Raw genomic sequence first — 14,186 nt, 5'->3', positions numbered from 1 at the left:
GATGGCGGCCGTGGTAGAAAGAGTTGATGGATGTGTTGGGTCCTTGGACTCAGACGCGGTGTCACCGAGACAGTCTACTCCTCCACCCGATCAGCCGCACCAGAACAACCCGCTGTTAGGACTACCTATCGTGGCTATTGAAACTATTCTCAATTTCCTGTCTTACGATGAAATCAGCCTGCTGCGCTCGGTAAGGAGAACAAAAACAAGCCAACTAGAAGGGGAACAAAGCTAAATCTAGCCACAAGCACTGCTTATCTCTGTAAACATTTTTTCCTTTCTGTATAATTTGTGGGGCTTTTATAAAAGTGGTGTTGAATGCATGTGCAGACGTTATCCCTGCACTCCTTAATGTGCTGTTATCTAATTAGCCTAGCTAAGCAGAGAATGGTACACGACACAGCAGAAATACAGCAGGAGCTCAGTGTCAGTGTGAGAGGGTTTCTGGGTATGTTTTAAACCGGAATAAATATTCATAGCATTCATTTATTACCAAAATATTTAGACTATTTTGTTCAGCGGGACGTTAAGCTGATTAATAAGTCATTAAAGTTTAGGTGTGCTTGTCAATGCTGCAGCCCACTAGGCTTAAATAATCCTGCCAACCTTGTTAATAAAGTTGGAAGGTTTTGAAAACGCTCCACAAATGGTGAAATTGACTTTGTTGCAGCACTTAAGTCCCATATTAAAGATTTTGCTTTGCAAACTTGTTAGTCCTGTTCTAGAAATGCTATATAACACTTTGTAACATGGATGCATTATGAGAGATGCCCCCCCCCCCCCCCAGTGAACAGACAGGTAAGCCCTTTTCCAAAGTACCGTTAAAATCAGCCGCAGTACAGTTTCTGATCTGTTTTATGGGCCCCCTGCTCTCTGCAGTGGACCCATTTGAGTTTCTGGGCCTGTAGGCCCTCTGTTACACATGTCAGACTCAAATGAGCAAGGAGAAGTACCTTCTGATAGTAGAGCATATTTTCTCAGGTGTACCTGGATGCTTAATAAGACATTTATTGAAAAATGTCCCTGCCCAAGTAGCCTCAACCAGATATTCTGTTATCTACTTTGAAGGCATTTTGTTGCAGGAAGTAGAAGTGAAACACTTGAGCTAATTCACAAAGCACCATCTGTTTACTGTTTTTTTTTTTATGATTGTTATTTTTCTTTTCTGTCCTCTTCAGGTGTGTAAGCGTATGGACATGATTTGCCAGCGTGTCCTAAATCAGGGCTTCCTGAAGGTGGAGCGTTACCACAGTCTGTGCCAGAGGCAAGTCAAAGCCCAGCTGCCCAGGTCAGTATCACAACAGCAGAGCTCAATCAGAGAAACAAGTTTACTGCTGCTAAGGATTAGTTACTCTATATTGTATTACTGGTGGAATAGGGGAGCAGCTCACCTCTTGATCTCTTGATGCTCGGGTGCCACATGGTCTTGGATGGATTTTTAGTGATCATTAAAAGATCTAGAACGTTAACTAGTAAACCTCTGTTGTTCTTTTGAATTAAAAATAAAGTTTTTTCATTCAAATTACATCTTTCTTTATGAGATAAAAAAAGAAGCCCAGTGTGTCTGTGGAAATTATTTGTGGAGCTTACATCCTTAAAACAAGTCTGATGTTTAGTTTAACAAACACAGTGAGGAGTAAAGGCCTGGATTGAAGCAGATATCTTAGAAATGCACTTGTAATGTATGTATTATCTACTGGACACACTCAGAGTCTCTCTGTTAGTGCGGTAATCTCTTATCGCAGAGCTGAAGGACCACAAGTGGCTGGTTTCTTAGTTTTTTTCAATTCCATGTGTTCACTAGAAGTTTTGCACATAAGTAGGATTGACCACTGCCAGGCACCACCCAGCTTTGCTCTGTACCTCGTCTTTTGCTGACTCCACTACAATAGCAACAGAAATGTAATAAGAAGCTTCCCTGGAAGTATTGCATTTATTCAAACTCTGCAAAAAATATTTCTTTAAATGCATGAGCTGTAGAGGTGACCCCAAAAAGTAAAGGAAGAAAAATTTCATTAAAAAAGGCCTCATTCAACTGCATATCTCATAGCTGAACACCTGCTTATAACGCAAGGATCATTCCATTTCAACTAAATGGGGATGTTAAATGTGTGGGATTTTTTTAAAGACAGATCTGACTTTTTTCTCCAAATAAATCCCGACTGGTATTCTGTCTAGGTTTAAATATCATCTTTAAATATTCTGAAGATTATTGTGCTTTTAATAAATCTCCTTAGTGTGCAGGAATAAAGTTGAAGTGAGCTACCTAATAGGGCTTCTATATTACATGGCGCTGCTTGGCCTTACTGGGTTTGACCCAGCATGGCAGCCCAGTGTGGCAGGGGATTTGCTTTTCCACCACAACAGAGCTACCCTAAAGCTGATCGCGTTGTGTTTTTGGCCTCCTCGATCTCTCTACACTGTCTGATCTGATTGGCTTTACATCTTTTTAAGGAAGGGATAAAAAGAATCTCCCCGTCCCCTTGTGGGCTGAAAATTTATCATGGGCAGGTGGTATCGGTCACAGAAGGAGTAGATCCTCCCAGCAAATCGGACCCTGCGAACCACTTTGATATCTGTGCGGCACGCTTGGAGGTGGGGTTAGCTCGCTTTTGCCTGGCTCATGAGCAGGGCCATTTGAGCGCGGCTTGGCTTGGCCAAAGTGGTGATGGAAAAGCAAATCAGCTCAGCTTGGTTTGGCTCAGCGCGGCCAAAAGCCGTAGTGGAAAAGCCCCATAATTCTGCAGGGCCATTGGTGCAGCAGCGTCTCAGCTGGCTTTTAGATCTTTTTCAGTTTTCTGATAGCTCACAACATAAGGGCAGAAAAACTCAATCATTAAGAGTGGGAGCATTTTGAAGGATTTAAAGATGATCCCAAAAAAAGTAAAATGCAAGTTGTGTCAGCAGCTTTTGTCATACCACACAACAGCAAGTAGCACGGCTACTGCTTTTAAGGAGTAAGTAGCCTGTAGGCTCTTAAAGCTCAGTAAGCATTCTGTATTTTAAATTGGTAATGTAATATGGTTACGTAGTCACCATAATGCAGACTTACTGAGGGGAAAAGGATGGATCAAGTCCTTTGATGGAACAAACTGTTATTCCAAGTCTAGAAGAAAAGAAGTCTAATTATGTTGGTTATCTCTAATGATGCAAATGGGAATATGGAATATGGAAAAAACAGACTTTCAGCAATCAGAGTACTACTCAGTCAGTTTTTAACTGTGTAAATCCTCAGTCAGGGAGATCTCCTGTCAGTCAAATCTACCCCTAGAATACTTTGATTGGTCCTCCTGGAACTTTAACATCAACAATTCCAGCCTGTTTCAATATTGTGTTATAATATTTATTGTTGTGCAAGGCTCCTATAGCTTCAGTTCAGTCCCATCAAAAGTTGTATCCCACAGTTTTATCAGAGGTTTTTATCTTCAAACAGGCAAAGTCATGATGAAGCTGAGTTGTCTGATCACTGATGATGTTAGACTTTACAGTGAAACAAATTTAAAGCCAGGAAAATGTTTTTGAAGGGTCACCTGGCCCTTAGATTTGACTGCAAGTTTATTGAAGTATTGCAGCAACTAAGCTGGATGTTGTGAAAGGCTAAAGCTTCTCCTTTTGTTGGTACAGCCATGACTAACCTTCTTCCTTAATATGATGTTGTAAGGCATGGTTATAGATGATTTGAAACATTTTGAATAAAAGTTGTGAGGGGTTAAACGTTGCCTGTCTTCACCAGTGTTTCTATGACTTGTTCCTAGGCGAGAATCAGAGAGGAGAAACCACTCTCTGGCCCGCCATGCTGATATCCTGGCTGCCGTGGAGACACGCCTCTCTCTGCTCAATATGACTTTCATGAAATATGTTGACTCCAACCTCTGCTGCTTCATCCCAGGAAAGGTAAGTTCAGCTGCGTCTGGTCCACTCGGTATAAGCAACGCTGGCCTGACAGACTCAGGAGAATTTCAAAGACCTTTATTCTAAAAACGAAGCTCACACTGACAGCAGTATTATTTTATAGCATAATGTTGTGTCATAATGGCACAAATGGATTCTATGCAGAGTTTAGGCCTTTGAAAGAACAAGATAATTATTCTTTTCTTTAAAGTCTCTGAGAAGATGTAACGAGGTCCAGCTCAGAAAAAACCTTCTGATTGGCTGGATATCATGATTTAAGTGTTTTTAAGTCGGTTTTAGATATTGATTGTGAATATTAGATTAAAGTTGGGAAACACAGTATGGAATGTTTTTTGCCAATTTCTGATGGACAGATTTTTTCAAATGAATTTAGCTGATATCAGTAACAATATAAATAATGTTTAACCTTAAAACATCAAACCTTATTCCACATGTGGCAGAAATTTTCACATCTTCTGATACCTGAAAATTACCATTTCGACCTAATATCTGCCTATACTTATATCATGCTAATAAATACAAGCATCCCTAAAGAAAGTCTCTGATTTGAATATAACAATAGAATCCTTAAAGCACCTCAGTCAGCGCTGGTTCAGTTTATATTAAACACAGATAGACAGCAGAACTTGGACATACTTAAATCAACATTCTGTTATTTTAAACCATTATTTTTCCTTTTTAACCTCTTAAGACCCTGTATGCACATATGTGGACACTACACTCTGGCTTTCCTACATCATAGTAATAATTTCTACCATTAAAAATTAAATAATAAATAAAAAAATAAAAATTGTCTGCAGTGTCCATCAAACTTTAAGTAATTCAGCCGGAGTGCTCGGAGAATGTGCTTTGAAATTTTCAAGAATTTTCATCAATATTTTTGGAAATATATCTTGGAATTTTTTTTTAAGTATTTTGCTGAAGATATTGGAATATTTTTTAGAGTTTAATTGGATTTTTGTGCTGTGAAATATTGAGTGTTTTCATGGAAATTAGGGACATTTTTTGGATGTCTTAGGAGTTTGAAAATTTTCCTGCATTTTTGTGTAAATTTGGGAAATGTATTTGTGTTTTGGGGGAACTTTATTTGAATTTCTTTTGACATTTTTTTAATATTCTTGAGGAAACTTGAGATTTTTTCTTTTTAATTATGGGTATTTACAATATGATACAATACAAAACAATACACTTTATTGTCACCTTGGAGAAATTTGTCTTAGACTTAAAGTGCTACACACATTCAGCAGCTATCACAATCATAATAATATTATAATACATTAATATTATAATACATTAAAACAATAAAAACACCAGTCCTTCTATGTACACAAGATCCACAAGCACATGGATTAACACATTGGTTCCCTAGGGTCTGAGGCTCTGTCTGCTTTGAGGTTGCCGACATTAGATTCACTTGTACTAAATAAAATCATGATAAAACATAAATGAATAATCAATGTAAAGGTCTCACAATAAGAAAACCTTTGTGTGGGTCTATTTAATAAAGATTTGAGCAATGAAAACTTTTAAATTTGATGTTAATTTTTAACATCCATGTATCATCTTTTGTTTGTGTGGGTCCAGAGGTTCCTTAGCTCCTCTACGATACAAGTAAGAGGAGGCTCATAGGAAAAAAGGTTGGGAACTGCTGGATTAGCACATACCATTAAAGCAAATACCAGTGAGAACCAACAGCCCACATATGTTGCACAAGATATGATAGAAATATGTATACATTTTTTAAATCAGTATTGCAGTAATGCCAAGTCACAACGAGGAAACAAAAGATAAAGATTAAAGGTAAAGGAGAACACACCATTCAGTTATTGCACAACCCTTCAGCCTCAAGAAACCTCTTTTCAAAATTTTAATAGAGGTGGGCACAAATTAGTTTTTAAAGCGGTCCAGTTTACATCTGGGGACTGTGTATCGCCGACCAGATGGTTAGAGTTTGTACTCAGGGTAGAAGCTGAGAGAAAGATCAGACAGAAGTCTGTGCTTACCTTAGGACAGACTGTTTATTCATAGACTGCAGGGAAAACTCTTCAGTCCTCCTACAACCTTCACAGCGGTCGATTGGCAACTGGGAGGCGGGGTGTCCTTGGAGATTCCTAAAATTTTATGGAAATGTCAGGGAATTAAGTAGGATGTTTAGGGGAATTTTCCATTATTTTCCTGGAGAACATATTTTTGTACATTTGTGGAACTTGGTTTGGGTTTTTTTTTTTAATAGTTAAAGAATATTAATTTATTTATTTAGTTTTTTTTTTTATTTAGGCTTAATTATTAAATTTCAGTGAAACGTTTGAGGAAATTTGGGGGTACTTTTCATGGGAAACTTAAAAAAACTCTATTACCATTTTTTTCACTGAAGTAGGTAGTTTCTTTGAAATTTTAGGAAGTTTGTGTTGATACTGGACACAGTTTTTAGTCAAAATTAATTCTTGATCCAAGACAGTGCTGAGCTTTTTAACTTATTAGGTCTTTATAACCCCAAATTAGAGGGAGAAACTAAAAATGCATTCTAAACAAAAATCCTCAGGAGGTAAATTTTGGATAAAGCTATTCACTTCTGAAGTTTTTTTTATCTTGAGGTTCAGGTTTCTGATGATGAGATCATCTGATAATTGATGATTCTTCATGAGGATTTAAAGATGGACATGACAAGACAAATCTATTTGGTCACCTAAACATTTCCAGACCTTAATGCTGCAGCCACTCATGCTCCCACAGTGTGTCTCATGTTTTTATTTGTAAGGCATTGTGTGAAAACTGTGTAACGAGACTCTGCCAGTATAGCGGGCTCATAGAGATGTGACAGAGCAGTTGATGCCTGTTGTCTGCTTTCCTGTCTCATTTGTGATGATCTGATCAGAATCTGTTGTGTGCTGTCAGGTTATAGATGAGATTTACCGAGTACTACGCTACGTAAACTCCACTCGAGCCCCCCAGCGAGCTCATGAGGTTCTACAGGAGCTGAGGGACATCTCCTCCATGGCCATGGAGTATTTTGATGAGAAGATAGTCCCTATCCTGAAGAAGAAGCTGCCGGGGGCCGACCTGTCTGGTCGCCTCATTGGCTCAGCACCAGGTAATGTTGACTCCTTTGAACAGACAGGTTCTAGGAGGAAGATTTTTTGTGTCAATTTTTTGATATGTGCTCAAAATAATAATAGAAAAATCAAGCAAGGACAAAAAAAACCCAGCAACAACAAACAAACCGAAAAATGTTAAGAAATTTGCTCCAAATTTCCCTTTTTTGTTGTTTATTCAAGCCGACAGATTTTTAAAGGAGATCGTTTCTGTCGTTACATTATTCTATTCAGTGACTGGGATTTATTTTCCATTTTTTTAACACCACTCTTGCTGCAATAATATAGCCATTTAATAATAACCCAAACTGTGCTTTTGTGACACCTAGTGGTAAAACTGATTTATCTCCTAGAAGACACAGCTGAGGGTTTACTGGTAGGGGCTTTTCTATCATCTCTCCAGCTCCTCTTTCCAGAAAGGAAGAGCTTCATGGCACTCACATATAGTATATTACATTTCCAGCATATTCTCTCTTGTATCAGACCCATCCTAGATAACGTTAGTGGAGTATAATAGTGCCTACCTTTGTATAATTTTCTAATGATGAATTACTCCTTATATCTCTTGAAACCCAACCACTGCTGGATATTAAGGATATTATGCCATCCTCAATAATAGCCTTTCCTAAATCTTTTTTCCAATTTAATTTCAAGTTCTCACACTTTCACCCTTTATATTTATGAGATTCTTAGAAATGTCTGTCATCTCAAGAACCTTCTGTATCAAATTAGATTCCTCTAAACTTTTATTTTTGAGAACACTCTCTATACTGGTCCGCAGTTGGAGGTATTTCCAAAATCCTCCTTTCCCACTCAGTTTAAAGTGTTCCAGTAGCTCCTGGTACGTCCTAAAGGTTCCATCGCTATATGAATCTTAAATCACGCTTACACCACTCTTCTGCCAGCTATCCCAGTTCAGCACATGCTTCCCATTTCAGATTTGTAGATTATTCCATATGGAAGAATAAGTCAGTTTCTACTGAGATTTTTCCATAATTTTATGCACATCCGACCGTACCCACATTGAGTGCTTTAATATGAGGTTATCATCTCCATCTTTAAGATTTACCTGTCAAAGAGCCTTTAAGGGTTTAAAAGGGGCAGTCATAGACTTCTCTATTTTTATCCAGTCCAGGTGAGAATCCTGTTCCTCCCAGTGTCTGATCAATTTGGTCATTTCAAGGACAGATTATAGATTTCCACATCTGGAAGTGGCAAGCTGCAGCTTTCCCTGGGCGTACATAGTTTCTAAAAGCTGATCCTCCATAAATTTTGACCATTTGGTTATATTGCTTAAATACGTTATTGTGGATCATTTTAGTCTTTTTTTTAATGATATCTGGAACAGGAGATTTAACTAATGCCAGCCTTACACGTGAAAAGACTTGACTAAAACTCTTAAAAGACCAACATCTGAGACCCTCTCATATCTAAAGACAGTTTGTCGGCTAGCTGTTGAGTTTTCAGTCTAAGACTGAGATTTTGCAAAGACTATATAGGTCACTAACTACAAGACTTAAATACAGTTCGTTTTGAGATTATTTCCCATCATGCATCTGGTGGAATTCGCAACAACAAATTTTGAGCAGAGAACAAGATGTAGAAGGAGATCAGATTTGAGTTAATATCTCCTATAAGCCAATGATTTTAATTCATTTACATCGAGTAGAAAGGAAAGTTAAACACTGAAGCAACTTTGCATGTTACTGCAACAGCTGAGGAACTATCCCAGAAACACCTTAGAAAAATGCACGAAACAAACTGATCGGGCTTTTACTTTGAAAATCCCAGTGGCGGTTTACTGTTCCTGTCATGTGAGTCTGGAATGACTTGACAGACAAATCCAGAGATCTGACTGCAGCTCTGAGCAAAAGCTTTTCAGTCTCTTGAGTTCTGAGCGGACATTCAGCAGCTCTAGAATGATCTACGCTCCCTCATATTCTGAAGCATAAAGTGAATTAATGTGCTTACGCGCAGCACCGGCTCCTATTGGTCGTAGGCGACTCAGGCACACCATTATGTCTAACCACACTAGCTGAGAACCATTGTTCTAGATGACTGAGTGCCATTGCTTAATTCATGCAGCAGTAAAACCCTGAACACCTCTAACCCTCTTTTCCTATCCTCAGTGGCAGGACCATCTACCTCCCTGACAACCATGTCACTGCTGGCCAAGAACACGCCTTCGCGTTCTGAGATGACCAAGGTGCAGCAGCAGGTGAAGGTGAATGGGGCATCAATGACAGTATTGCGGAGGGAGATGCAGGAAATCCGTGTCAAGCAGCTGGAGCAGCAGAAGCAGCTACAGGACCAGGAGCAGAAGCTGCTGGAACAGACCCAGGTGATCGGGGAGCAGAACGCTCGCCTCGCTGAGCTGGAGCACAAGCTCCGTGAACTGATGGACAGTAGTGCCGCTGCTTTGGGAGGACCCAGGCCGAGCACGGCTGTACCCTCCACATCCAGCAGCACTGCTGTGTCTTCCACTGTTGCCAGCACGTCTGGTACTGTGTTAGCGAGTGGCGGCTTAGCTGCAGCCTCTCTACCCAGAGAGCCAGAGGGCGAGGGAGCATCATCACTCAAACGCACCAGAAAGAGCTCGGATCTTCCACGACAGTCCAAACGGCTGCGCAGCAGGAAATAAGAGACTCAGTGTGTCATTTTGTGTTTTCTTTTTTGTTTTTAAGTCTTGATTGCCCAAATCCCCCTCGCCCATGAACACACACACACACACACACACTCACTTGTGAAATGACTCGCTGCTGTCCACAGCTTAACACTGAGCCCAGAACGTCAACAGGACTTTGCACAGCATTAACTGGGAAGACAGTTGATAGTCACTTACTGTTAAAGGACTCTTCAAGTCTGGTGTTAATCTACATTTTTCCTGTTGACAACAAGTCCCATGGACAGATCAAAACCAGCTGTTTGTCAGGGGATCTCATTACTGTTCCTGTCTGTTTCCTTCCTCCTGTCTGAGGCTCTCCCTGGACAGGGACTCTAAGATAACTGTTCGTCTGTGGATTTTAAGAACATGTTTATCATTTATGGGATTTCTGTGTTTTTAGGGCAAATATGGAGCTCTAAAATTATAGGAAAAAGGAAGATCACACTTCATTTCTGCACATGGGATTTGTTGAATAGAAGAATATATAGTTTATCACCTTATTTGGTCTTATATGGCTTCAAAGCCAGCTAATTCAATCAGACTGTAGGCGGATGGTTTTCCATTTGCAGTTTAGAAGACTATTTATTGAAGGTTACATTAAAGTAGCTGCACAGCATTTTAATGTAGGCGCTTTTCTAAGAGGCTCATATTTTTGCAATTAAAGTGGTTTGTCAAACTGAAAATTAGATTCTTGAAAAATAAGGCTAACAGAAGACGCATTGTTTTTGATGTCGATTAAGTTTCTGTTGATTTTTTTTAGGAAAACATCTAAAACAGTAAAAGGAAGATGCAGAATTAAACAGGGAGATAACAGGTTAATTTGAAGATATTTGAATAATTTAAGTTGCATTTTATTGTTTAAATGTGGTCGCCTTTCCACTTTCACACCATCTAAATTAACTCAGTTTATTTACTTGGTTAAGTGCAATAAACATCATCAAAGTTAAGTACTTCACATTCTTGTCAGAAAACTGCAGTTAAGTCCTACAGAAGGAGTTCTTCATTCACATTATTAGAGAGAACGTACGGCTCTGAAAGAGGGAAAACCACTGTTCTGATAACATTCTTGTAACGGTAACATGTTTGCTCTTGCCTTCCTCCCTGGAAGACGAGCAAAGCATGAGGTAGATGTGAGTGTGACGGGATTACTATTCCTCTGTGCCTCATGACCACAGACTTCCATTGTCTTATGAACCCTGAGAGATGAAGCAGGGATAGTAGGACCCCCAGTTCTGCTTCGTGTAGGTAAATAAGTTTTTTCAAAGGTTTAAAAAAGAAAAGGGCTGTTTTTTTAGCTCTGGTATGATTGAAGGCACCTAATGTTCATGCTTGTCTTCTACATTAATCAACCAATGTGCTCTTCTGATGATAATGAACTTAACTGCTGCCAAAAATATTGGAAACTATTGACTAAAGACTACATCAGATAGAGTCCCAGGGTTCTAAATGTGTTGTTTCTCCAGTTTGGATGACTTTAATACCACCAGTTTTACTACAGAAACGTTCTGGACTTGCCCTCAATTTCAAACTAAAAAAACATGGGAGGTACTCCTGATAATTTGAAAGTAGCTCTTGTTTGTCGAATGAATCACTATCAGGGAAAAGAACTTGCATTTGCACAATCATGCTTCATTTTATTCCATCAAGCTAGAGCCAGTTAAAAAGTTCTGTCACTCCACTACCAAGAGATTTTAAGGTTCTAGATCTGGTTATGAGGAATGAGATTTAGAGACTGAAAAAGCATGATTATGATCATCTTAACTCAAGGTTTAGGGTTAAGATTAAGACTTTTCTTAAGGTTATTAGTCAATTTGAACAGACGGAATTGATTCGACTTTTCTATTTCTGTCTTTTTCCAACCATATCTACCGGTCCACACCAATAAAGAACTTATGATGGGTTTGAAAGTTCTTAAAAAGCTCCTCTGGGGACTTTAAACTTCTCATTTCACCACGGTTCCTATTTCTAGTTTGACAAAACAATCCTTCTTGAAGTCCACGCTCTCCAGAGCTTTCATCAAACAGCCTTTATCAGTGTTTATTTTAGCCCAGTCAGAACCTGCTCCGACACTCGGCTGTTTCAGAGTTTAGAGAGACTAAATCGGATCACATTAAAGGTCACATATTACACACTTTTTCAGGCTAAAGCCCTGGCCTGTCCACAATCCCCCCTAGAATCAGAAAAATCCATTCCCTCCTCCCCTCTCTTTCTCCACCTTTTAGAAAATGTGTGCTGAAACAAGCTGTTCTCAGATTTTCCCCTCATGTCATGTCATGTGGGGAGTAAGCCCCACCCCCATGTTCAGTTGGAAGAAATTTCCGCCCTCCTCTCCTGATCCTGAGAGAAGAGCCACATCCATTTCCTGAGAGGGGTGGAGTTAGGGGCGGGGTTAGACAGCTCATCAATATTTAAAGACACGATAACAGGCCAAAACAGAGGGGTTTTTAGACATGCAAATATCCAATATTGGAGTGTTTTTTTTAAACAAACGTCACAGCTGTGGTTTGGGGACCTTTGAGACTGATAAAAACTTGCATTAAAAGGGTAAAATACGTGACCTTTAAGTGTTTGCATAATCAAGTACTGTGTTGCTCCCACACTTTGAGTAATTATTTGTAACAAATAGATGGAAGCAGAAAAAAACACTTGTTCATGTTTTATTTAACACATTCAAATGGTCTGTTCTTGCAGATTAGTCATTTCCATTTTCATCTCTAGTGCCATGCAGTCTCTTTTTTTCTTGCCTCCAACCCAAAACAAGGGAAATTGACAGAAATGATCCTAACTACACCAGTGGAAAGTCAGATATTTCCTTTTTCTTTTCATAGTGTACATGAACCCTGAAATAAGATTAAAATCAAGCCTGGTGGAGTGTAGAAATACCAGAACGTCTGACAGTAGAGAGAAGTTTGTGCTCAGCAGAGTGGCTCAGAATAAGATGTTTGTGCAGCTGTCGCCTCTGCTCCCCTGCGCGGCGGTACTCTTCGTTTCTGTTCAAACTCGTCTCTTGCCTTGTGAGGCTAGGTTAGCTGTGAGCCCATATTGTGGCTGCCCTTTTCTTTGTTTGAAGCTTTCTGTTGTTTTGATGAACTGAAACACTTACGGCATGAACTTTTGGAAATGCAGTTCACATCTCTGTGAACGCCAGCGTGTATTCTAATGACACTGGTCAGATAAACACAAGAAGATGTAACCTAGTGGCTTAATTTGAGACTGCGTCTCAGTTTAGAAAATTGTACTGTAATCTCCATGTACTTTTAAGTGTAGATTGTGAATTATTTCATGTATGTATACCAAGAAAACTATCTTTTGAGTTGGCCAACTTTGGACTAACTGTACAATTTTGTTGCACACATTACTGTTACAAATGTAAAAATAAAACTTATTAAAAGTTGATTTAACTCACTCATATTTAATTTTATCACCCCACAAGAATCATAACTAATGAAAGCCCCTGCCTAGAAAAACACCAACATGATGGTGATGAACTGATCCAGATTGAAGTCACTTAGATCACCTTTTTCCTCACTGTAATGCTCAGTTTGAACCACAGTCGATCATCTTGTCTCCGTGCCTACATGCTCTGGTTGTTGCTCTGTGATTGGCTGATTAGATGTTGGCATCAGTGAGCAGTAGAACAGGTGTACCTAATTAAGTAATAAGTGTCCCTCCTAGTTTTACACTCCTAAATTACTCATGATTCATGATGTTTATCTTAACTCACAGTACAGAATAGCACAACCAGCTGTGAAGCCAACAACGACTGCTATCACCTCACATAGTTACTTCCAACAGTTAGATCTGCAGACACAGCGCAAAGATGGAAGAACTGCATGTTTTTTAAAAAATTCTAGATGGATTAATCATCAATGATACATGCAAACACCGGCTTCAAGCATAAGCTACATTGGGAGCTTACTGGAGCGTTCAGGCATTTCTCCTAACTCTTCCTGTCCCAGTCTGTGATTTAGGAAGAGTGGAACTGTTGTGTGTGAGGATTTAACAGGACCGGTATTCATTGTAATACCCTGGTTTCTTGTTCCCTGAGCTTCCTGCTGGAAAAACAAACAGGAAATGTTTGTCTTTTTGTTCCCAAGCTCCAGCAGCTGTGCGCTAGGATAAGCTGTAGAGGAACAGCAGCATTAGCAAAGTCAGAAATATAGAAGTAGAGTGTCTTAATAGTTTTGAATAAGAATATAAATATAGAATAATACAGTCACAACATCCCACTGGCTTTTGAGTGACTGGTCAGTTTTCAGCTGCAGAAAATACTGTGAAAATATGCCTTATAGATAAGTCTAAAATCCTGGCCATGAGCCTGTTTAAGTGCAGTTTGATAGGCCATTTTTAGCTGACATTCTTCATTGTGCTATTCCATTTCCAAGGCTTCATTTAAATAAATATAAAAGAAAAGTCACTTTAAAAAAAAAGGTATTGTTGAAAACTTATTTTTCATAACTTCAATTCAAAAAGGTGAAACTGTCCTTTAGATCAGAGAGGTCAAACTCAATCACAGC

The 14,186-nt window shown here is 39.2% G+C and overlaps 1 protein-coding gene across 1 annotated transcript; it reads left to right on the top strand.

The window, feature by feature from the left end:
* On the top strand, positions 1-13,017 carry fbxo28 (F-box protein 28). Its single transcript, XM_041790010.1, has 5 exons — positions 1-190; positions 1,179-1,288; positions 3,756-3,894; positions 6,808-7,003; positions 9,134-13,017. Exons 1-5 carry the CDS (start codon positions 2-4, stop codon positions 9,643-9,645), a joined length of 1,146 nt encoding a protein of 381 aa, XP_041645944.1. The 5' UTR covers position 1; the 3' UTR covers positions 9,646-13,017.
* The last annotated feature ends 1,169 nt before the right edge of the window (positions 13,018-14,186 follow it).

The sequence above is a fragment of the Cheilinus undulatus genome, linkage group 6 (assembly GCF_018320785.1).
Source record: "Cheilinus undulatus linkage group 6, ASM1832078v1, whole genome shotgun sequence".
Taxonomy (NCBI): domain Eukaryota; kingdom Metazoa; phylum Chordata; class Actinopteri; order Labriformes; family Labridae; genus Cheilinus; species Cheilinus undulatus.
This window is presented reverse-complemented; position numbering and strand designations above follow the sequence as displayed.

What these genes read in the sequence shown, in the direction of transcription:
- fbxo28 (XM_041790010.1), top strand. Translation starts at nt 2, where the DNA reads ATGGCGGCCGTGGTAGAAAGAGTTGATGGATGTGTTGGGTCCTTGGAC. An exon ending in AAATCAGCCTGCTGCGCTCG is followed by an intron (nt 191 to 1,178) that starts GTAAGGAGAACA and finishes TGTCCTCTTCAG; the next exon opens with GTGTGTAAGCGTATGGACAT. An exon ending in CCTCATTGGCTCAGCACCAG is followed by an intron (nt 7,004 to 9,133) that starts GTAATGTTGACT and finishes TCCTATCCTCAG; the next exon opens with TGGCAGGACCATCTACCTCC.